Genomic DNA, 26203 nt, shown 5'->3' with positions numbered 1-26203 from the left:
GATGGAGTGTTGGGTAGGATTTCATAGCTAGGAGGCTAAATGTCTAAGTAAAGGTAGCGCGGTTCTATTCAGATGAAAGCCTATGATCAATTCAAGGAAGACTTGGCGCATAACTAATTTTATCAATACCTTCAGCTCCGCCACGCCCTAGAGGTGCCCAGCTGGGAGGCGCTTCTAACCGTTGGTAACCACCCTCTGATAGATGGAACTAAGGGTTATATATTTGTGGTGGCAATAAATGGGAGGCAGCCCTTGTACCTGTCTTTGACATCCAATGGTCTGATGCAATGAGGCACATTTACTTACCCGGTCCTGTCGCGATCCCCAATCCGGAGGGTTCGACAAAGATGAAGTCCTGCACGATTCATGTAGCTCGTGCGCCCGAAATCCTGCATGTGTTGCTATCCCGCTGAGGTCCGCCAGAGTTCACCTTCTTCTTCCCGGTGGTTGTAAGTGTGTGTCTTGCAAAACAACTAGAATTTTAAATCCTGCGTGTAGTCCGAATCCACGCACCCCCGATTTGCATCGCATGTAAGTCGCCGCAATTGCACCAAAATCCGATCGCGTGCAGTAAAATCCCCTGTTAAATGCGGCGCAACACGGAAATTGCCAGGAAACCCAACGAAAATGCGGTCCGCTGCACAAGTATATAATAATACCCCATGGTGACCAGTACTATATGATAAAGATAATAAACAGACCACCATAAAAAGGCCAACATCACCAAGAATATCACTAAGAAGAAGCAAATACAGTGAGGAACACTATCGACATACAACGAGGAATATTACCGTCATACCGTAAGTAATATTACCGCCATACTGTGAAGTATACTACGGCCATACTGCAAGTAATACTACCGCCATTCAGCGAGGAATAATACCTCCTTACAACGAGGAACACTACTGTCATACAATGAGGAACACTACCCCCATACAGTGAGGAACACTACCACCATACAGTGAGGGACACTACCCCCATACAGTGAGGAACACTACCCCCATACAGCGAGGAACACTACCCCCATACAGTGAGGAACACTACCCCCATACAATGAGGAACACTACCCCCATACAGTGAGGAACACTACCACCATACAGTGAGGGACACTACCCCCATACAGTGAGGAACACTACCCCCATACAGCGAGGAACACTACCCCCATACAGTGAGGAACACTACCCCCATACAGTGAGGAACACTACCCCCATACAGTGAGGAACACTACCCCCATACAGTGAGGAACACTACCCCCATACAGTGAGGAACACTACCCCCATACAGTGAGGAACACTACCGCCATACAGTGAGGAACACTACCTCCATACATTGAGGAACACTACCTCCATACAGTGAGGAACACTACCTCCATACAGTGAGGAACACTACCCCCATACAGTGAGGAACACTACCTCCATACAGTGAGGAGCACTACCCCCATACAGTGAGGAACACTACCCCCATACAGTGAGGAACACTACCCCCATACAGTGAGGAACACTACCCCCATACAGTGAGGAACACTACCCCCATACAGTGAGGAACACTACCCCCATACAGTGAGGAACACTACCCCCATACAGTGAGGAACACTACCCCCATACAGTGAGGAACACTACCGCCATACAGTGAGGAACACTACCTCCATACATTGAGGAACACTACCTCCATACAGTGAGGAACACTACCTCCATACAGTGAGGAACACTACCCCCATACAGTGAGGAACACTACCCCCATACAGTGAGGAACACTAGCCCCATACAGTGAGGAACACTAGCCCCATACAGTGAGGAACACTACCCCCATACAGTGAGGAACACTACCTCCATACAGTGAGGAACACTACCCCCATACAGTGAGGAACACTACCTCCATACAGTGAGGAACACTACCCCCATACAGTGAGGAACACTACCCCCACACAGTGAGGAACACTACCCCCACACAGTGAGGAACACTACCCCCACACAGTGAGGAACACTACCCCCACACAGTGAGGAACACTACCTCCATACAGTGAGGAACACTACCTCCATACAGTGAGGAACACTACCGCCACACAGGGAGGAACACTACCCCCACACAGTGAGGAACACTACCCCCATACAGTGAGGAACACTAGCCCCATACAGTGAGGAACACTACCGCCATACAGTGAGGAACACTACCTCCATACAGTGAGGAACACTACCCCCACACAGTGAGGAACACTACCCCCACACAGTGAGGAACACTACCCCCACACAGTGAGGAACACTACCTCCACACAGTGAGGAACACTACCGCCACACAGTGAGGAACACTACCCCCATACAGTGAGGAACACTATCCCCATACAGTGAGGAACACTACCTCCATACAGTGAGGAACACTACCGCCACACAGTGAGGAACACTACCCCCACACAGTGAGGAACACTACCGCCATACAGTGAGGAACACTACCCCCATACAGTGAGGAACACTACCGCCATACAGTGAGGAACACTACCCCCATACAGTGAGGAACACTACCGCCATACAGTGAGGAACACTACCTCCATACAGTGAGGAACACTACCGCCATACAGTGAGGAACACTACCCCCATACAGTGAGGAACACTACCCCCATACAGTGAGGGACACTACCGCCATACAGTGAGGGACACTACCTCCACACAGTGAGGGACACTACCCCCACACAGTGAGGGACACTACCCCCACACAGTGAGGGACACTGCCCCCACACAGTGAGGAACACTACCCCCATACAGTGAGGAACACTGCCCCCATACAGTGAGGAACACTAGCCCCATACAGTGAGGAACACTAGCCCCATACAGTGAGGAACACTACCCCCATACAGTGAGGAACACTACCTCCATACAGTGAGGAACACTACCCCCACACAGTGAGGAACACTACCCCCATACAGTGAGGAACACTACCTCCATACAGTGAGGAACACTAGCCCCATACAGTGAGGAACACTACCCCCATACAGTGAGGAACACTATCCCCATACAGTGAGGAACACTACCGCCATACAGTGAGGAACACTACCTCCATACAGTGAGGAACACTACCTCCATACAGTGAGGAACACTAGCCCCATACAGTGAGGAACACTACCCCCATACAGTGAGGAACACTATCCCCATACAGTGAGGAACACTACCGCCATACAGTGAGGAACACTACCTCCATACAGTGAGGAACACTACCGCCACACAGGGAGGAACACTACCCCCACACAGTGAGGAACACTACCCCCATACAATGAGGAACACTACCGCCATACAGTGAGGAACACTACCGCCATACAGTGAGGAACACTACCCCCATACAGTGAGGAACACTACCCCCATACAGTGAGGAATACTACCCCCATACAGTGAGGAACACTACCCCCATACAGTGAGGAACACTACCTCCATACAGTGAGGAACACTAGCCCCATACAGTGAGGAACACTACCGCCATACAGTGAGGAACACTACCTCCATACAGTGAGGAACACTACCTCCATACAGTGAGGAACACTACCCCCACACAGTGAGGAACACTACCCCCACACAGTGAGGAACACTACCCCCACACAGTGAGGAACACTACCCCCACACAGTGAGGAACACTATCCCCACACAGTGAGGAACACTACCTCCACACAGTGAGGAACACTACCGCCATACAGTGAGGAACACTACCCCCACACAGTGAGGAACACTATCCCCACACAGTGAGGAACACTACCGCCATACAGTGAGGAACACTACCTCCATACAGTGAGGAACACTACCCCCATACAGTGAGGAACACTACCCCCATACAGTGAGGAACACTACCGCCATACAGTGAGGAACACTACCGCCATACAGTGAGGAACACTACCTCCATACAGTGAGGATCACTACCCCCATACAGTGAGGAACACTACCCCCATACAGTGAGGAACACTACCGCCATACAGTGAGGAATACTACCCCCATACAGTGAGGAACACTACCCCCATACAGTGAGGAACACTACCCCCATACAGTGAGGAACACTACCCCCATACAGTGAGGAATGCTACCGCTATACAAAGAATACTTATTACCTCCATACTGTCATTAATCTATACAGTGACCGTAGACCTGAGCGATGGGGGGTATGATGCTCTAGCTGCTCATGGACCAAATAAACCCAATAGCAGGGACAATATTGGGGGTTCTAATTTGGCCGGGTTGTGTAGAGCAAAGTTACAGCTCCGGATTTATCGGCAGATCTGTCATGTTTAGTACAACGACAAGAGATCCGGGCATAGGGCAGTGTATATGTGGGCATGGATAGCTGTCATATGGGGCAATTTGGGACACTTAACAGTGAGGACATATAGTTGGTTTAGTGTCCCCTCAAGGTAGCTTTAAGAGTTTACAACTTTGAACACTCAGTTCTGAACTGCTGCCTGTGAAAAACACAGACAGCAGCTCCTTCCCTCCTACTGAGTGACTTATCTGTACCCGGTGCACTCCGGCCGTTCTGCCTCACTATCCTCCGCCTGTGCCAAGCCCGGCCGCCATAGGCAACTAAGGGGGTGTAAATTTGCAGCCGTATAAACATCCCCCATACATTAGTGTGCATGGACCTTAAAGGGCACCTACCACTACGATTCTACCTATAAAGGTAGAACGGGTGGTAGGTGGATGAATGGGACGTAAGGATAGCCCTTTTTGGGCTAATCCTTATGTCCCGGCTATCCTTTTGTAAACTTTAATGTCTTTATATGCTAATTTTTTTAACTGGGGCGTGGAGCAGCCGGACATGAGGCTACTAGTCGCGGCTACTCCACACCCCAGTAGCCTCGTTCCTCCGCCTACCAGGTAATCTTCGGCGCTCAGCTACGTGCAAATACCCTGCGTTCCGCGCAGTTGCCGCTTAAAAAAATTAGCATATAAAGACATTCAAGTTTACAAAAGGATAGCCGGGACGTAAGGATTAGCCCAAAAAGGGCTATCCTTACCTCCCATTCATCCACATACCACCCGTTCTACCTTTATAGGTAGAATCGTAGTGGTAGGTCCCCTTTAACTCTGATGCCCCTCCCATCTATCCTCAACTCTGCTGCCCGGCTAATCCATCTGTCTCCTCGCTTCTCCTCTCCCTCTCCTCTCTGCCGGTCTAATACTGAATAAAAGCCAATACAAAAAGTCTACAAATTATAAATGCGTCTCTCCGCAGACCCTACAAGTGATGGTTATTATATGTGATGACTTGTTATTTCTGCCGGCACCATACTGCAGCCTTTATAGCCCGGCTTGTAGTATCATCTCTCCCCGAGGTTTCATGACTTCTATCTGATTGGATTTTAAACTAATTACATGGCAGCGTATTGTAATATTAATTACTATAAATGATGTCACTTTACTTCTGCTCATAACTGGGAAAATAAATAAGTTTAATTTCTTGGTTATATTTTTTCCAGGCGTTAAAAGTACAAGAGGTTCCCATGGACGTCCCCCCTCATCTCCTTGTGGTGACGAAGAAGATAATCAGTCACATCTTTCCACAGAGGAGGGAAATCATGGAGATAAGGGGCAGTTTTCATGTCCCAAATGTGAGAAACGTTTTACTAAGAAATCAAATCTTCTCATTCATCTTCAAAGTCACCGAGAGAAAAGGGTTTTTTCATGTCCAGAATGTGAGAAAAACTTTACCCAGAAATCAAGTCTTGATCAACATATGAGAATTCACACAGGGGAGAAGCCATTTTCATGTACTGAATGTGGGAAATGTTTTACCCGGAAATCAGACCTTGTTATACATCAGAGAATCCACACAGGAGAGAAGCCATTTTCATGTTCAAAATGTGGGAAAAGTTTTAATAACAGATCTAGCTGTGCTGTACATCAGAGAATTCACAGAGAGGAGAAGCCATTTTCATGTTCTGAATGTGGGAAGTGTTTTCCTGTGAATGCAGATCTTCGAAGACATCAGAGAACTCACACAAGAGGGAAGGCATTTTCATGTACTGAATGTGGGAATTCTTTTGTTTCAAAATCAAATCTTGTTGTACACCAGAGAACTCATACAGGGGAGAAGCCATTTTCATGTTCAAAATGTGAGAAAAACTTTACCCAGAAATCAAATTTTGATCAACATGTGAGAAGTCACAAAGGCGAGAAGCCATTTTCATGTTCTGAATGTGGGAAATGCTTTGCTTTTAAATCAAGACTTATTGAACATCAGCGAATTCACACGGGGGAGAAACCATTTTTATGCACTGAATGTGGGAAATGCTTTGGTTGTAAATCAACACTTGTTGAACATCAGAGAATTCACACAGGAGAGAAACCATTGTTATGCGCTGTATGTGGGAAATGCTTTGGTTTTAAATCAACACTTACTCAACATCAGCGAATTCACACAGGAGAGAATCCATTTTCATGTCCAGAATGTGGGAAGTGTTTTACTTCAAATTCAGATCTTCAATTACATCAGAGAATCCACACAGGAGAGAAGCCATTTTCATGTACTGAATGTGGAAAGTATTTTAGACGGAAAGCACAGCTTATTTTGCATCAGAGAATACACACAGGGGAGAAGCCATTTTCATGTTCAAAATGTGGGAAAAGTTTTACTCACAGATCTAACTTTACTGTACATCAGAGAATTCACGGAGGGGAGAAGCCATTCTCATGTACTGATTGTGGGAAATGTTTTCCTGTGAATGCAGATCTTCGAAGGCATCAGAGAACTCACACAAAAGGGAAGGCATTTTCATGTACTGAATGTGGGAAATCTTTTGTTTCAAAATCAAGTCTTGTTGTACATCAGAGAACTCACACAGGGGAGAAGCCATTTTCATGTTCAGAATGCGGGAAATGTTTTAATGACAAAACTAACTTTGTTATACATCAGAGAATCCACACAGGAGAGAAGCCATTTTCATGTACTGAATGTGGGGAAAGTTTTCGTTCAAAATCGTATCTTTTTATGCATCAGAGAAGTCACACAGGGGAGAAGCCATTTTCATGTTCTGAATGTGGGAAAGGTTTTGATCATAAATCACTTCTTGTTCAGCATCAGAGAATTCACACAGGGGAGAAGCCCTTTTCATGTACTGAATGTGGGCAATTGTTTAGTATGAAATCAAATCTTGTTAGACATGAGAGAAGCCACACAGGGGAGAAGCCCTTTTCATGTACTGAATGTGGGAAATTGTTTAGTCGGAAATCCTATTTTGTTCAGCACCAGAAAATTCACTCTGGGGAGAAGCCCTTTTCCCGTCGGACCCCACAGTTGCCATAGCAGCAATTGGCGCCCCCCGAAAATGGGGGCATTTAACGGGTTACACACCCACTCCGACCGCGGTTGCTACACTGGGGCGCCGGCTATATGTTACAACCGGCACACCGTGTTTCCCGATGCCGGTTCGGCTCCAATCCAGAGGCGAGCTGGCATAAGCTCAGTGGCGGATATATCCGCCACGAAGCGCTAAGGGGTTAAATACCATGCAATTTGTTACGCAGAAAACAAACCCATACACAGTACGTGGAAAAATAAACAAGTTATAGATTTTTGATGGTGGGGAGTGAAAAATGGGAATACAAAAATCAAAAAGAGCCAGACCGTTATGAGATAATTGTCCTTGGTGTAAAATACGTGACCAGATCTTTTTATGGATTTCCTTCCTACGGATAACTATTAAAGATCATGTATTATTTAAAAGCTAAATAATATTTGCTGTCAGCTCGTCCTCCTGTGACTTGGTTACGGAGAAGCTGCTCCGATGTATAACAATATATTCGCTAGTTCCTTCCCCATGTAACTTGTATCTTCCTGTAGAAGGTTCATCCGGAGTCGGTGTGTTCTCTCCTGGATGAAGGCTTGTCCTCCCCTGTAATGGTCCGTTACTCCATGTAAATGGTCATGTACAAAGCCCTCGACTAGACAGATTGGACGTCACTGTGTCACAAAGATGGTGGAACGCTGTGACCTTGTGTTGGCGATATAGAAGTAAAATTTAGTTAATCTAAAAATCTTCTGGATATTCTTTTTGTGATGGAAAGCCTGAGATCACGAATATCAGCCCCCCACAAAAAGTGTACAAGAAAGCCGTCTATCACAAAACCGTTCTGTGACCCACCTAGCCAGAAGGACCTGCAAGGGTCAGAGATTAATGGCTTTTACTTGTTAAACCCTGGAGAAAGACCAAACGTTCCTGGCTTCCATCTAGTAACTGTCACATATCTCCAGGTTTTTCCCCAAAGGTCCAGCCACACCCTGAAACGGTCCTTATGACATGAACACAGTATACAAAGAGAAATAAATTATAATGAGGGCCCGGATTTATGACTGGAACTATAAAAAGTCTTCTTAGCTGCCATCCAGAAAGCCGAGGAACCACAGTGAACGTGTGGGGTGCAGTCTGTCCCATGGGGGGCTGTGCTGTATGTCTGTGGAGTGCAGTCTGCAGGGGGATGTGGGAAGGATTTAGCATGAAGAGTGTCGCTAGGGTAAGTCAATAGGTTGGATTTACATTTGGAGCAGTGGAGGATCCATGGCCCTTACTAAGCCATAACCTTACCCCACCCAGTATTCTCACACAGTGTAAATCTCCCCCCCCCCCCCCCCATTGTATTATGCCCTCTGGTGGAGTCCTCCAGCATATAATACTCTCCTTAATTTTAGCAACAACTTATAATAAAACGCCCCCTTCCCCTAATACCCACACTGATGGTGTAGAAAGCAAGGAAAATTACTCCTCCACGCCAGTTTTCTAGCTTCTCCTGCTGGGACCGGGGCTTTGAATACCACAACTTGTCATACAGTATATACTATAAAAAAGACTAGTAGAGATAATAGTTGAAATCTCCAGCAGGCCAGATTTGGAAAGGTGGATTTCGGAGGCTGGAGCCTTGTAGTAGATCTGGGATGCCGTTTGTCATTGGGGGGGGGGGGATTTTAAAACTGGCATGAGAAAGGGATGCATAAGAGACAGAACATTTATGCTGTCCTCTGCTTGTTTCCGGTGCTCCTCTTTGGGTCCACTCGCAATGCAGGCGGCTCACAAACAATGACGTCGGCAAGCGGCTGACGTCATTGTGTGTGCCGGTCGAGCTCCAAGACCCGAAGAGAGCCAAACGACCTGAAGAGGAGCCGAAGATGACCGAAGGATCCAAAGCAAGAAAAGGACCTACGGGGGGCGTCGGAAATGTGAGTACAGTGTTAATTTTTTTTTTCACTATAGGCAGGCTTTATATGACGGGCTGGCAGGCTATATACTACAGAGGCTTGTAGGCTATATACTACAGGGATTGGCAGGCTATATACTACAGGGGCTGGCAGGCTTTATACGACGGGCTGGCAGGTTGTATACTGGGGGGGCTGTGACCAATGCATTTCCCTTCTTTGGCTTATACTTGAGTAAATAGGTTTTTCCAGTTTTGTGTTAAAATTAGGGGCCTCGGCTTATACTTGAGTATATATGGTATTTGTAAAAGTCTATACTTGTGCTTTTTGCCCTGGAGTCCGTTTTTGCATATGGTATCTGTAATATGGGACTGTCAGATAATTTTATAGGAGATGGACAGATGATAGATAGATTATATGGTAGAAGATAAATATAAAAGATGAAATAGATTTATAGATGCATTACTATAAAGTAAATTATAAAGGTCTTTCTTCTCAAGTCAAGGACGCATTGGGCGCTCGTGACCTGCAATCTACCCTGAGTGGTCTCATCACCTTGGCCACTCGGATTGACGTGCGGTTTAGGGAGCATACCGAGGAGTTACGTCACAAGCAACCCCAAGTCCATCCACGACATCTACCTCGCTTGGCTCCAGCTTTCCAAAGGCTGCTACAGCCTCCGGCCGTACTGTCTGCAGAGGAGCCTAAGCAGGTGGACAAAGCTTGGCTGACTTCCCAGGAAATAGCCAGACGACTTCAGGAGAACTGTGCCAGCCTGGAACACTTCCTATGGACCTGTCCACTTCAGGATTGTCCACTCCAGCGGTGTTCCAGGAGTTTGTCAACGACACTAGGTGTCGCTGCTGCGCTGAAGTCCGCCGGAGCTCACCTCCTCCATCTCGGTGTATGTAGGTGCTATTTTTGTGACACAAATTTTATTTTTAATTCTGCGACTTTTCCGAATCCGTCGGGTTTTACAACGTCAAATGCCTTCTCATAGGCATTTGACACCGTGCCACATAAAAGGTTGGTATATAAAATGAGACTGCTGGGAATAGGAGAAAATCTGTGTATTTGGGTAAGTAATTGGCTTAGTGATAGAAAACAGAGGGTCGTCATTAATGGCACATTCTCAGATTGGGTTGATGTTACCAGTGGAGTGCCACAGGGGTCAGTATTGGGGCCACTTCTTTTTAATATTTTTATTAATGACCTTGTAGTGGGTTTACACAGTCAAGTTTCAATATTTGCAGATGATACTAAGCTGTGTAAAGTAATAAATACTGAGGTCGATAGTCTAGCATTACAGAGGGATTTGTGGAAGCTTGAGGAGTGGGCAGAGAAATGGTTGATGAGGTTTAATGTAGATAAATGTAAAGTTATGCACTTGGGCCATGGAAACAAAAAGTATAATTATGTTCTAAACGGTCAATTACTTGTTAAAACTGAAGCTGAAAAGGACTTGGGCGTATTGGTGGATGGTAAACTTAATTTTAGTGACCAGAGCCAGGAGGCTGCTGCTAAAGAAAATAAAATAATGGGATGTATCAAGAGAGGAATAGATTCTCATGATAAAGACATAGTTTTGCCCTTTATACAAATCCCTGGTCAGACCACACATGGAATATTGTGTACAGTTTTGGGCACCAGTGTATAAAAAGGATATAGTAGAGCTGGAACGGGTGCAGAGGAGAGCAACCAGGATTATTAGGGGAATGGGGGAACTAGAATACACTGACAGAAAAATTTGGGATTATTCAGTTTAGAAAAAAGACGACTGAGGGGAGACCTCATTACAATGTACAAATACCTAAACGGACAGTACAAGGATCTCTCCACAGATCTTTTTATACCTCGGCCTGTAACCAGGACAAGGGGGCATCCTCTACGCCTAGAGGAGAGGCGATTCTACCATCACCATAGACAAAGGTTCTTTACTGTAAGAGCAGTGAGACTATGGAACTCTCTGACGCAGGAGGTTGTTATGGCGGACTCTATGTACATGTTATGGAGAGGCCTGGATACCTTTCTGGAGAGAAAAAATATCACGGGTTATGGGAATAAAACATTTATTTAATTCTTAAAGGTTGGACTTGATGGACTTGCGTCTCCTTCCAGCCTTATATACTATGATACTATGAACGTCCATAATCCCCTCCCCCCCCCCCATTTCTGTCGTGTAAAAAGCCGGCACCGATGCGGCACAATCCAATCACGTGTGGCAAAATCCCAGTGCAATTTGGCGCAAATCGGAAATATTTGGGAAACCTGGCAGACAAACCTGACAAGGGACTACAATTTGATCCTGCCAAGGTGTCTGCAGTACTCGCACACAAGGGTCCCAAGGGCCGTACACACACCTGTAGGTTCTTCTCCAAGACCTTTTCAGCCGCAGAACAAAACTACTCTATTGGTGATCGGGAGCTTCTGGCTATTAAACTCGCTTTTGAAGAATGGCCTTATCTTCTGGAGGGTGCTCGTCATCCAGTCAGCGTCTATACTGATCATAAAAACCTTCTTTATCTCCAGACTGCACAGCAACTCAATCCACACCAAGCTCGATGGTCACTTTTCTTTTCCCGTTTTAATTTCCTTATACATTACCGCCCGGCTGTGAAGAACATCAAGGCCTCTGTCGTGCCTCGGATGTCATTGGGGAAGAACCATTTCCTCAGCATGTCATCCCACCTGAGCGACTCGTACTGGCCGCGCCTGTGGATCTTGGACAACTACCTCCTGGCAAGACCTACGTACAACCTGCTCTCCAGAGGAAAATTCTGACTTGGGGACATTGCTCGCATGTGGCTGGGCATCCTGGGGTGCAGCGCTCTCTCGCCCTCATTTCACGATTCTACTGGTGGCCTGATCTGGCCAAGGATGTTTGTGACTTTGTGGGTTCCTGTGTTTCTTGTGCCCAGAATAAGCCGTCACGTCTCAAACATGCTGGTCTTCCTCTACCGTTGCAGGTACCAAGCTGCCCGTGGACTCATGTGGCTATGGACTTTATCACAGACTTGCCGCCTTCATCAGCCAAGGTCATCTGGGTGGTAACCGACTGTTTTTCTAAAATGTCTCATTTTGTTCCTCCGCCAGGTCTGCCGTCTGATCCACGCCTTGCCATCCAGTTCTTCACCATCATCTTTCGCCTACATGGACTTCCGTTGCACATCATCTCGGACCAAGGGGTCCAGTTTGTCTCCAGCTTCTGGCGATCCCTGTGTAATAAGCTGCAAGTGAAATGGGACTTCTCCTTTGCATACCATCCACAGTCTAATGGACTGGTTAACTAAACCAGAGAGAGTTAACCAAACTCTGGGCTGTTATCTGCGTCATTTTGTTTCTGCCCGTTAGGACGTCTGGTCCACTTTGCTGCCGTGGGCAGAGTTCTCATATAATCCCTGGACTCAGAGTCTGCCGGTGCCTCTCCTTTCGTTGTTGTGTATGAAAGACTACCTCTCTCCGTGTCTGCTGATGTTCCTGCTGTGGAAGAGTTGGCAGCAGACCTTAAATCCATCTGGGAACAGACTCGTCAGTCCCTGCTTCGGGCATCCGCCCGCACCAAAACTCAGGTTGATAAGAAACGCAGGTCTCCTCCATCTTCTCTTCCAGGGATAAAGTGTGGCTGTCCTCCAGGTATGTTCGGTTGAAGATCCCCAGTTACAAACTTGGTCCACGTTTCCTGGGACCGTTTGAGGTATTACAGCACATTAATCCAGTGGCGAATAAGCTCCGCCTTCCTCCCACTATGCGCATCCCAAACTCCTTCCATGTTTTTCCTTCCTGAAACCGGTCATCCTGAACTACTTCTCTTGGAAACTTCCTCCTCCTGCTCCAGAGGCTGACCCATTGAATGTCTACGAGGTAAAAGAGGTACTGGACATGAAGACCGTGAGAGGGAAGATGTTCTTCCTCGTCGACTGTAAGGGGTTCAGGCCCGAGGAGAGATCTTGGGAGTCTAATTCAATCGCTTGCGTGGCGGCCGAGCAAATTTCATGTCCCGGTTCCTGTTCTGTCTTCCTCGGCCACGAGCATGCATTCTTGAGTCCTAGGGTATGCACGCCAGCTTCAAAAGATTTAAAGGGCTCTGGAATTCTTCTTAAGCCTACCTGTTCCTGCAAACCCTGCCGGATCTTTGAGCCTATGCCTTTGAGAAAGCTCCCCTGCGATATTCCTGCGTTCCTGTGTGTTCCTGCCCCTGAGTTCCCATGTGTTCCTGCTCCCATATTCCTGCGTTCTGTGTTCCCATTCCCATCTGCCTGGACCTCCCGTTGCTGACCTCGGATTGGACTTGACCTTGCATCTCTGCCACCTGCCGTGACCCTGTGATTGAACCTGACCACACGACTGTCTACTGCTAAGGTACCTCGACCTCGGCTGCCACCGCGGGCTAGTCACACCTGTGGAACGACCTGGTGGTACCCCACCACAGCAAGACCATCCCACACAGGCAGAATCTACAACTGCTATTACCTGAAATATCTCTGCATTATCCCTTGATGAGCTGATGAGACTAGTTGGGTCCTGACAGGTAGAGGGCCTTATTCGCAACCACTCGCTTGTCTCCACATCTGCAGGGGTGTTGCATATGTAATAGGAGAGGAGGTGGTGTATGTGCATATGTAATAGGAGAGGAGGAGGTTTATCTGTATATGTAATAGTGGAAGAGATGGTGTATATGTAATAGGAGAAGAGGTGGTGTATGTGTATATGTAATAGCAGAAGAGGTGGTTTATGTGTATATGTAATAGCAGAAGAGGTGGTGTATGTGTATATGTAATAGCAGAAGAGGTGGTGTATGTATATATATGTAACAGGAGGGGAGGTGGTGTATGTATATATATGTAACAGGAGGGGAGGATGTGTATGTGTATATGTAATAGGAGAAGAGGTGGTGTATGTGTATATGTAATAGGAGAGGAGGTGGTGTATGTGTATATGTAACAGGAGGGGAGGAGGTGTATATGTAATAGGAGGGGAGGTGGTGTATGTGTATATGTAATAGGAGGGGAGGTGGTGTATGTGTATATGTAATAGGATATCAGCTGCTACGGGGCCCGCAATGACAGGGCCCCAGCCTAGAAGCATGTTAAGGGACACATTCTCTACAGGCGGCTTGTTGAATTATTACTGCTGCTACAACTTCCAGTTCTCAGAGTCCTGTGATTTATCTGCCACTTATCTGGGATGTGAAGGTGCCTGCTGGGTTCTCAGCACATCAAACAGCTCAAGAATTGAGTCTTGTGCCTCCTCCTCCAGGTCTCCTTGTCTTATCTGCTCTAAACTTGTATGTGCTCCAGTCCGGACCTGACCCTTTCACTGCCGTCCTGTCCCTGTGTGAGATTCTGGCATATTCAAACCACAGACCCTGACTGCAGAAGACTGTATATAGCAATGTATAATGTACAAATGCATCCTGTACATGTTTTGCTGTGGAAGAAGCACCCTTTTCCACCAAGTTTAACCACTCCAGCAACCAGAATCTCCTGTTAATCGTGTTTTGGTAGAACCAGTACATCGGCCTCTCCCTCCTTATTTCTTGTACACACCACCTGCTGGAGACCTGCCAGGCTGTAGGACAGCCCTCTGGTCCCCATACCAAGCACCGTGACCACAGCGTGTCCAAGGCCGCAATAACACTCTGGTATTTCGGCTGCCTGCGGGCCCACAAGAAAAAGCTAGGTCCCGGTAGGGGATGTTACACATTCATGGCTTCTGTACATCACAACAACATCATTACAATGTTGCCAGACACTGTACGAAAGCATAGTGGTAGTTTATAAGGGTAAAACAACCTTAAAGTTGTTAACCTTAAAAAGAGCGATATTCCACCCAGTCGTACCATCGCCCACTGCTCAGCCCAGTAGATGAAAGAATGGTCCAAAATCCAAACCGTGGGATGAGAATTAAGGAACAAAAGAATCAATTAATAAGCAGATCAGGGCATATATATCTAGCAAAGCAATCTGACCGCCAACGCCCTACTCTTTGTACATCTGCACTCAAGAGACCCAGTTTGCTTGCAGTAGTTGCAGCGCCAATCCGAAAAGAATGTTTACCAAACTCCCCGAGAGGGAGGCCGGCAGCCTCCAGCACTTTTTTAAAAACTACAGTAAACTCGAAACGCGTAAGGCAAGCAATCGCATGTGACAGAAACTGAACCCCCCCTGTTTCCACTGCTGCCATCGGATGCGAAACAACCCGTCCACCAGGCACAATGACACCCAGTCCCATCTGTCTTAGAACGTCGAATTTAGAACCGCAGAGCCCCAGCTGACACGGAAACGTCCTCATATAGCAGGCTGCTGCGCTAGGCAAGACCAGCTCCAAAAAAGGTCCGAAGGGCCCAAAAACCTCTAACACATCCCGACACACAGAATCCAGGAGGGATAAGAGTCGCACTAGCATGGAACTCCTGCCGCGCTAAATCCTGCTTCAAACCCTTTATTGCCTGCTTAATGAAGAAGATCCGCATCACATCACCCATATAATTTCAAGATAAAGGCAATCGCCGCCAACACCCAGGCACACAAACCGGAGACGCCCCGATCCCTCAGCCCTTACCGGTTACACAAGATTATATCTAATCAGGGGCCAGCATCCGCTGTAATACCCACATCCCCAGCAACCACCCACCACTATCCCCATGCTTTACCGTGGGCACTCCATGTCCACTAGTTTTTTTAGCTGTATGTATATGTCTCTGTATACAGTATAGGTGTGGGGTGTATATATGACTATGTATGTAGCTGTATATACACTCACCGGCCACTTTATTAGGTACACCATGCTAGTAACGGGTTGAACCCCCTTTTGCCTTCAGAACTGTCTCAATTGTTTGTGGCATAGATACAACAAGGTGCTGGAAGCTCCTCAGAGATTTTGCTCCATATTGACATGATGGCATCACACAGTTGCCGCAGATTTGTCGGCTGCACATCCATGATGCGAATCTCCCGTTCCACCACATCCCAAAGATGCTCTATTGGATTGAGATCTGGTGACTGTGGAGGCCATTTGAGTCCAGTGACCTCATTGTCATGTTCAAGAAACCAGTCTGAGATTATTCCAGCTTTATGACATGGCGCATTATCCTGCTGAAAGTAGCCATCAGATGTTGGGTACATTGTGGTCATAAAGGGATGGACATGGTCAGCAACAATACTCAGGTAGGCTGTGGCATTGTAACGATGCTCAATTGGTACCAAGGGGCCCAAAGAGTGCCAAGAAAATATTCCCCACACCATGACACCACCACCACCAGCCTGAACCGCTGATACAAGGCAGAATGGATCCATGACACCGCCACCACCAGCCTGAGCTGCTGATACAAGGCAGGATGGATCCATGACACCGCCACCACCAGCCTGAGCTGCTGATACAAGGCAGGATGGATCCATGCTTTCATGTTGTTGACGCCAAATTCTGACCCTACCATCCGAATGTCGCAGCAGAAATCGAGACTCATCAGACCAGGCAACGTTTTTCCAATCTTCTACTGTCCAATTTCGATGAGCTTGTGCAAATTGTAGCCTCAGTTTCCTGTTCTTAGCTGAAAGGAGTGGCACCCGGTGTGGTCTTCTGCTGCTGTAGCCCATCTGCCTCAAAGTTCGACGTACGGTGCGTTCAGAGATGCTCTTCTGCCTACCTTGGTTGTAACGGGTGGCGATTTGAGTCACTGTTGCCTTTCTATCAGCTCAAACCAGTCTGCCCATTCTCCTCTGACCTCTGGCATCAACAAGGCATTTCCGCCCACAGAACTGCCGCTCACTGGATGTTTTTTCTTTTTCGGACCATTCTCTGTATCAAGGAGATATGACCATAAGGGTCTTTTGATTCACGAGGCTTTAACCATCCTCGTCCACATTGCAAAAGTGAGTTCCGAATTAAATGAGTCTGTGTCCAGCGCTGGAATTTGGCTAACTTGAAAGAAAAGACAAGACCTGTCCTTGCAGGAAGTTAGCAAACAAGACTGCTACTTTATTGTGGGACACATTTATAGAAAACCATAAGGTACTTTACATAAGGCGTGTAAGTAGGAAAGCAGCAACTATAATTGGGTGTTCTCACCCAGGAAATGTAACACTATTGGATGTAAGCACACAAAGGAGTCTAATACTATTGGCTACATGCAAATGCTGAAACTTCACATAAACCAAATGTCCAGATGTCCACCTGAATACCTTCCACTAGGTGGTGCTAGTGAGCATTAAGTCTTTGTTTGCAGAGGGAAACACCCAAACTTAGTTATCACTACACAAAGTTATGTGAAATAATGCTGAATCTTTAAAATGTCCGACAATATGTAAGATGGCGTCTGAGTCCAGTGTAATATCTTTAACATTTCCCCCCCTTTTGAGCTTTGCATGGCCTGTAACTGTTGTCCAGAGTGACCTCCTCAAACCCCAGGTACATACAGGTAGGCTAAGCCCTTACCTGCTGGACTTGTTAACTCTTCACCAGATCCCCTGGAGGCCAGTCACTCGGGGGTTACAGGCCTGCATACTCAAATTACATAATTGTGTTTCCATAGTTTCTGGGTTTATTAACAGGCTGGTTCTTCAACAAGACGGTATCCTCCACACCGGGACTTCTCCTGTCATGGTTCTTACCACCTGGACGGCCATCTGGGACATGGTGGACTTGATGAGGGAGACCACACAACACGCAATAAGTGACGAGAGCAAAATCACAATCCCCAATATCACCCCCACTTAAAGGAAACCCTTCCAATCCCCCAACCACAAAGTGAAGGACAAAGTGTCCACCCCAGAGTTTCTCTCGAGTTCCCTAGACAGTCCTTCAATCTCTTCAAGTGCATGGGTAATGGATCCATAGGGGGCGATGTCATCTGGGATGTATATGCGACAAGCCACTCCCACCATCTTACAGACTCCTCCCTTCTCAGCAAGGATCATGTCCAAAGCCATGCGGTTCTGGGAAGCATCTCCGGTATAATTCACAAATCTCTGTTGATTACAATACAACCAGTTAACCCAACCAACATCTTTGCTCATAGCTATCTGGGGAATAATGGACTCTAGACCTGCCCATATCTGATTGTGGGCCTTGTACTCATCTGGGACCCCCCTTGGTGCTCCCACTGTATCTATATAAACGTTGTCATCTAGGTGCTCCTCTCAGACCTCCAGAATCCTTTGGGATTCTCCACCTTTTCTTATGTGTCTGATCAAACTTATCCCTGGGGATCACGAGGAAGGAATACACAAGTGTTATCACCGTACACTCACCTTCCCAGCCTCTAGGCCTGGCCTGACTCTCCTATCCCCACAAATCCAGTACACATCAGACACTGCTAATACAGGGTTACCTGTGCTGTCAATGTTAAAGAAGGTCATTGTCTTGGTGCACCAACCGTAGGTAAAGTCTCCTACCCTGGGGGCATCCTGGTCACCCCTATAGATACAGTGATAGTCATGGTTGGGGTGTCCCTGAGCATACAGTCACTCAGAAGAAACCAGCTAGCAAGAAGAATAAGTTTGCAATAGTAAGTGTTGGAAGCGTGCTGACTTCCCTCTAGCTTCACAGCCGTGGCACTGGTCAGCAGGACTTGGAAAGGACCGTCGTAGTGAGGCTCCAGACTGTCTCTCTGGTGCGTCTCTTTACCACCACGTAGTCTCCGGGCTTCAGGTTATGCGTCCTGAGGTCTCTGTCTGGATCTGAAAAAGTAATCAGAAACACTTTTGCCGACCTTTTTCAAGGCCTGGCTCAACTGTATGGCATGTTCCACCTGGTTTCCTGCCATCAGCTATAGGGTCTATGGGAAGTAGGGGCCTAGTCTGGGTGCATAGCCAAAAAATACTTCAAAGGGGACAATCCCATCTTTCTGTTGGGGGTGTTCCTAACTGTATGGTGGGCAGCAGGAAAGCACTCACGCCATGGTTTCCCTGTTACTTCCATGGCCTCCCGGATCTCTAACTTAAGAGTGCCATTTATTCTCTCAAACCCACAACTAATTCTGGAAGGGTAAGGGCTGTGCAGGAGGGACAAGGTTTCAGGTCTTTACCTGTCCAGTGAAGTGGGTTCTGCGACCGGACTCTATGGTCTCTGGAAGTCCAAACCTGCAGAAAAATCTCACTCACCAACTTCTTGGCTGCAGCTCTGGCAGTAGCCTTGGTCATGGGAGAAGCTTCTGGCCACCCTGAAAAGAGATCAATGCACACAGGCACGTATTCCTACGTACCACTTTTTGGTAGCTGGATAAAATCCGTCTGCAGTCTCTGGAAGGGATACAGCAGCTTAGGTGTCACCTTCCGTGGGGTCTTTACCACCTTACCCGGGTTGTGGCGGGCACAGACTATAAAGGCTTTCACTAGTCTAGTGACAGGGGTAGTAATGCCCGGGGCAAACCACTGATGGTTTATGAGCACTAGCATGGCCATTTTGGATGTGTATGTGTCCGTAGGCTACTTGACTTACTGTCGGGTGCAGGGCTCTGGGCAGGCACACCCTCTCTCCCAGCATCCAGGTCCCATAGGCATCTGGGCTCCAGCTTTCCTCCACACTCCCTTCACTTCTGATGACCCTCGGGCCACCAGGGACTGGAACACTTGTGGATCAAACTTTTAGCTCAGAACTCAGCGCTGAGACTTCAGGACAGTCTCTGGGCTCCATCTGTGCAGCTGCCTTCGCCATCCCGTCAGCCACATACTTGCCCTTGGCTTGTGGAGTTACCAAATTGTGTGTGCTTTTAGTTTTACTATCCCCACCTCTTGTGGAAGTAAGAGAGCATCCATGAGCTCTTTACCCAGCGTGCCATGCTTAAAGGGGGTCCCTGCAGAGGTGAGGAAATCTCTAGCCTTCTATAAGGGTTCATAGTCGTGTTTAGACCCCAGAACTATACCTTGAGAATAGATGTTTGCCCTTTTACCTTCCACCAGCTGTAGCACTTCCCTGAGTGCCATCACTTCACCTCCTGCGCTGACCTGTGTGGAGGGAGTGGTTCTGCTTGTACTACCTCATGTGCGCCACTGACCACTGCATATCCAGTGTAAAACCGTCTATCTTCTCCTGCAGACCTGGAGCCATCTATGAGAAAAAAACTCAACATCTGGGTTAATCACCCTTCTCTCCCCCCTCTCTGAATCCTGGAAGACTGGCGATAGAACGAAGGATTCAGAGCTGTGCACCTTATCAGTGTATCCTGGGGAATCAGGAGTGCACACTGGAGTCTGAGCTGTCTGGCCCTGGCTCACATGCTTGGGTGAGGACACCGTGCAAGGTATGTGGGGTTTGCACTGTAACTCACTGGCCTTGCTGAGCAGATTGCTGGCTGCAGCTACTGACACCTGAGGGGCTCCCCTCATGACTGAGTCTAACCGGGCCTAATAATGGGCCACTGGGGAGGCCACCACGTTCCTGGACTAGACACCTGTGGCGTGGCCTAGATACTCAATGCAAAATAAACCAAAAGTTTGATTCAGTGGAATGTGCCTAGGGCCGGGGCAGACAGGATTTGCCACCTTAAGGCTATAGAATGCATCAACTGCCTCCTGACTAAGGGCAAATGGAGAAGAGGCAATTCAATTATCAAGGGGCAACATCAGGCTGGAGGCAGCAGACCTTATCCCAGGCTGCAGGAGCTGGCCAGTCCTAGAAACATGTGAAGAGGCTTAGGGCCTCAGGGCAGGGGCATATTCTGGACTGCCAGCTTTCTTTCCTCTATCAGGTGTCTGCCTGTGGCTGAGAAGCAGTGGCCTAGGAAGACCACCTTCTCCTGGCAGTACTGGAGTTTGTCTCCGGAAACTTTGCATAAGGTCAATAAATGCATTCTGGCAAACAAAAACAGTAGGTTCTCCGCATACTGAAAAGGAGAACATCCAGTAAGGGGCTAGTCTACTCCCTGTAGGGTCGTGTAGTATGGAGTACTGGCTGGGGGAGTTTTACCCCCCTTGTGGGAATCTGCATCAGATATACTGGAATACTACACTGGTAAAGGCAAATAGGTACTGGCAATCCTCATGTAGGGGCACAGAGAGGAAAACATTTGCCAACAGGGAAGAGTTCTACAATGAAAGGCACTAACTCTATTTGGGGGGGGCTTTCAGAAGAGGGGGACTGTTCTTGCTGACATCCTTGTCCATTACCACCCCCCCCCCCTTGTCCCGCCCTGTTGGGGCCGTCTACGTTTCCTAGAGTGTGTCTCTTTGTATTCTTATCACAAGCAAATTCCTTTAAGTCTTTTAGATTGTCAGCTCTGTTTCCCCCACTCAACACAGATGCTTTCTGTGTGCTTCAAGGCCACTTCTCACAGACATAGATAAGACAAAGCAAAGCCCAGCTGCCCACAGATCTCCCCCTGATTAACTCTTTCAACTCCAGAAAGCAGGTACCAGAGACATTGCAACACTTTTTCTAGTAATTTTTCTGCAATTGTCAAGATCAAATAAGTTTAAAACTAAAAAAATAAAATAAACAAACAGCGTTGCACACTCAAGACCCTTAGCAAATGTTTGAAATTGGTGAAAATATTCACCTGCCGGCATTTATTTCAAACATCCGCCAGGATGCCTCAAGGGTGAAGCTGCTGCTATCCTACAACCAGCCTACAGTGTAGAGTTATAGGCAATTAACTTTCGGGGACTTGAAAAGAATATACTGTCTTAAGATGGCCACCACTAAAAGATGGTAGGGCGTGTCATCTTCTCTAACCCCCCATATACGGGGGTGGAGTCTAAGAGGGTGCTGGTCTGCATTCCAAAAGATTTTTCTTTTCTTTTTTTTTTTTTTTAATGAGCACTCTCTAGGATTCCTGTCCCTCTGTCCTGGTCCGTCCATAGTCACTGGTCTAAGTCTCCAGTAATCAACCCCATCCACTTTCCTTTGTCATTAACTCTCTACTTACATCAAAACAACCTTCTGCCTGGGTGTGCCACTTTTTGTCTTTGAGACAGCCACCATTTACATCAAGTGCTGTCTCCTACCTCTGCACACTCAGGGAATCATCTAACATACCCAAAAACTTCAATACCTCATAACTTCCTTTTACCCACTCTTTACCTTTCCTGTGTGACACTATGTCAGTTGCCTTTTTAGGTCTGCAGTGTCCAGCTACAGTCTTACTTTGCTCACTACCCATTTTGTGGAATCTGTGGAATACCTCATTTTGTTCAAGGGCTATAGATATCCTCCGTACATACAGCTCCAGACTACCCCACTAACTATCAGTAAGTACAAATTAGAGACCTTCACACAATATTTCAGAAATCAAGGAGAACCCTCAACTGTAAAATTCCTGTCAGTGTCCTTCCTGCCTCTACTGTCCTTTCCGCATCACGGGGCCGCATCAATCCCGAAGGAACGATACGTAAATTTGGCCAGAATTTGTCTCTGCAAACTTCCAGATTCTATCCGCGCTTACATGAACAAAAATCTCCACCATCACAAACTTTCTGAACTATCTCAACAATCCACAAGAGGGCACTGCAGACCTTTCTCTACAACACACACAGGTTCTCAAAAAGTTTTATAACACACTTTGCAAGGGTCCTTTATTATCATTACAGTGAACTCAGGTTATAGTGAACAGTTTAAATAAATTGCACACACACACAGGCAACCTTACTCTGTCTAACCATTCCATGAAGTGAAGTGACATATCAAGGTAATTTTAAATTGCTTACCTCGGGTGCACCATTGTCAGTTCAGTTCACAAGAGCGGCACAGACTAATATGAAGCTTGCCTCAGTGGTCAGCTGTCCACACCTGAGCCCCGCGTCGGGCGTCAATTATCAAGGAGATATGACCATAAGGGTCTTTTGATTCACGAGGCTTTAACCATCCTCGTCCACGTTGCAAAAGTGAGTTCCGAATTAAATGAGTCTGTGTCCAGCGCTGGAATTTGGCTAACTTGAAAGAAAAGACAAGACCTGTCCTTGCAGGAAGTTAGCAAACAAGACTTCTACTTTATTGTGGGACTGACACATTTATAGAAAAGCATAAGGTACTTTACATAAGGCGTGTAAGTAGGAAAGCAACAACTATAATTGGGTGTTCTCACCCAGGAAATGTAACACTATTGGATGTAAGCACACAAAGGAGTCTAATACTATTGGCTACATGCAAATACTGAAACTTCACATAAACCAAATGTCCAGATGTCCACCTGGATACCTTCCACTAGGTGGTGCTAGTGAGCACTAAGTCTTTGTTTGCAGAGGGAAACACCCAAACTTAGTTATCACTACACAAAGTTATGTGAAATAATGCTGAATCTTTAAAATGTCCGACAATATGTAAGATGGCGTCTGAGTCCAGTGTAATATCTTTAACATCTGTAAACCCTAGAGATGGTTGTGCATGAAAATCCCAGTCGATCAGCAGTTTCTGAAATACTCAGACCAGCCCTTCTGGCACCAACATCGATGCCACGTTCAAAGGCCTCAAATCACCTTTCTTCCCCATACTGATTTGAACTGCAGGAGATTGTCTTGACCATGTCTACATGCCTAAATGCACTGAGTTGCCGCCATGTGATTGGCTGATTAGAAATTAAGTGTTAACGAGCAGTTGGACAGGTGTACCTAATAAAGTGGCCGGTGAGTGTATATATATATATATATAGCTACATATATAGTCATATATACATCCCACATCTTTACTGTATACAGACATATATACAGCTACATACATAGTCATATATACACCCCACACCTATACTTTATACAGAGACATATATATACAGCTACATACATAGTCATATATACATCCCACACCTATACTGTATACAGACATATATATACAGCTACATACATAATCATATATACACCCCACACCTATACTGTATACAGACATATATACAGCTTCATACATAGTCATATATACATCCCACACCTATACTGTATACAGACATACATATACAGCTACATACATAGTCATATATACACCCCACACCTATACTGTATACAGACATATATATACAGCTACATACATAGACATATATACACCCAACACCTATACTGTATACAGACATATACAGCTACATACATAGACATATATACACCCCACACCTATACTGTATACAGACATATATATACAGCTACATACATAGACATATATACACCCCACACCTATACTGTATACAGACATATATATACAGCTACATACAGTCATATATACACCCCACACCTACACTGTATACAGAGATATATATATACAGCTACAAACATAGTCATATATACATCCCACACCTATACTGTATACAGAAACATATATATACAGCTACATACATAGTCATATATACACCCCACACCTATACTGTATACAGTGTGTCTCTGCCCTCCCCCCCCTCTCTCTCTATACACACTGCTGCTTCCTGTCCTCCCGGGAGCCCCGCCCCTTAAACGACATCACACTCCCCTGGTCACATGACTAGTGGATAGTGAACAGGAGGTCCCGCCCCTCAGTGACATCACACTCCCGGGTCACATGACTAGTGGATAGTGAGCAGGAGGAAATGTGTGAGGTAGAGAGTGTCCTGCACTGAGGAGAGAAGAGGTAAGTGACCAGAGGAGAAACTACAACTCCCAGCATGCTCCAGGAGCACACACACTGTATGGAGGGACTACAACTCCCAGCATGCTCCAGGAGCACACACACTATATGGAGGGACTACAACTCCCAGCATGCTCCAGGAGCACACACACTATATGGAGTTACTACAACTCCCAACATGCTACAGGAGCGCGCACACTATATGGAGGGATTACAACTCCCACCAGGCTCCAGGAGCGCAGACACTATATGGAGGGACTACAACTCCCAGCATGCTCCAGGAGCGCACACACTATATGGAGGGACTACAACTTCCAGCATGCTCCAGGAGCGCAGACACTATATGGAGGGACTACAACTCCCAGCTTGCTCCAGGAGAACACACAGTACATGGAGGGACTACAACTCCCAGCATGCTCCAGGAGCTCACACACTGCATAGAGGGACTACAACTCCCAGCATGCTCCAGGAGCTCACACACTATATGGAGGGACTATAACTCCCAGCATGCTCCAGGAGCACACACACTATATGGAGGGGACTACAACTCCCAGCATGCTCCAGGAGAGCACACACTATATGGAGGGGATTACAACTCCCAGCATGCTCCAGGAGAGCACACACTATATGGAGCGACTACAACTCCCAGCATGCTCCAGGTCCCTCCATGTGGGGTCCAGTATGTGCTATTAGTGAGGAGCGGCACAGTCCAGCGCCATCACTCCTCCCTCAGTCCAGTGACCTCCCCTCCAGTGTCTGGAGAATCCCCATCTGTCACATCACACATGTCATGGACACAATTGCTTCATATAGAGTTTGCTCTTAGTTCTTCTCATGTTTCCTCAGGTTCTATAGATCCAGGACTCCCAGAGGTTTCTCCTAAAGATGATCCTTTCCATCAATGATCCACCAGGGATCCGGGAGAAGGACAGAGAGCAGATGGCGGCCAGGATCCTGGAGCTCACCCTGGAGATGATCTCCTTGATAACCGGAGAGGTGAGAGTCTCCCAGGACACGGCTCTTATCTCTAGGAATAGAGAGCGAGCTCTTGGGTAGTTTGTTAATCTGGACCCGCTGAGCCCAAGTCTCCTCAATCTTTTGTCTTATCTTCTTCTTCCTGTATTCTTCATAAGTGAATGGATTGACATCACTTTCGCCTTATGGTATAACCGTATATCGATAAAATAACCATGCATATACGCCCGAAGCATGGCTGATCCAATGAGATGGGTCAATCCAAGGTCTTCCAGTTCCCTTTTGGTGACAAACTTGTAGTCATCATAGACTGTGCTTTCCGGGTTTTCCTCCAATTCTTCCGTCAGGTTGTCCAAGAATGAGCACCACTTCGGAGCAGGGCCCAGTGCCGGAACATAATACACATTCATTTTTGAAGCTTCGTTACCCGTGATCAGCATTCCTGAATTCGGATAACGGCACATTTCATTCACTGCAGACAAGGGTTCAATAAAGGTCAAAACTTTTCCATTATCTGTGTTCAACATTTTGATAATCCTAGGGTCGGCTGATATAATCAGCT

General features: G+C 46.8%; 3 protein-coding genes across 3 annotated transcripts in view; 2 read left to right on the top strand and 1 right to left on the bottom strand.

Moving 5' to 3' along the window:
- The window catches only part of LOC140119845 (uncharacterized), a 403197-nt gene that overhangs the window by 141248 nt on the left and 235746 nt on the right, over positions 1-26203 (top strand). The gene's annotated exons all lie outside the window — the stretch shown is intronic.
- Positions 1-26203, bottom strand: part of LOC140116889 (uncharacterized) — a 448339-nt gene that overhangs the window by 310750 nt on the left and 111386 nt on the right. The gene's annotated exons all lie outside the window — the stretch shown is intronic.
- The window catches only part of LOC140119964 (uncharacterized), a 50426-nt gene that overhangs the window by 9063 nt on the left and 15160 nt on the right, over positions 1-26203 (top strand). Inside the window, exon 4 of the mRNA XM_072139400.1 lies at positions 5447-7238. Coding sequence (XP_071995501.1) covers positions 5447-7238 — 1792 coding nt within the window. The remainder of the gene's footprint in view (positions 1-5446; positions 7239-26203) is intronic.

The sequence above is a fragment of the Engystomops pustulosus genome, chromosome 2 (genome assembly GCF_040894005.1).
Source record: "Engystomops pustulosus chromosome 2, aEngPut4.maternal, whole genome shotgun sequence".
NCBI lineage: Eukaryota > Metazoa > Chordata > Amphibia > Anura > Leptodactylidae > Engystomops > Engystomops pustulosus.
Note: the sequence above shows the minus strand (reverse complement) of the source record. Positions and strands in the feature narration are given on the sequence as shown.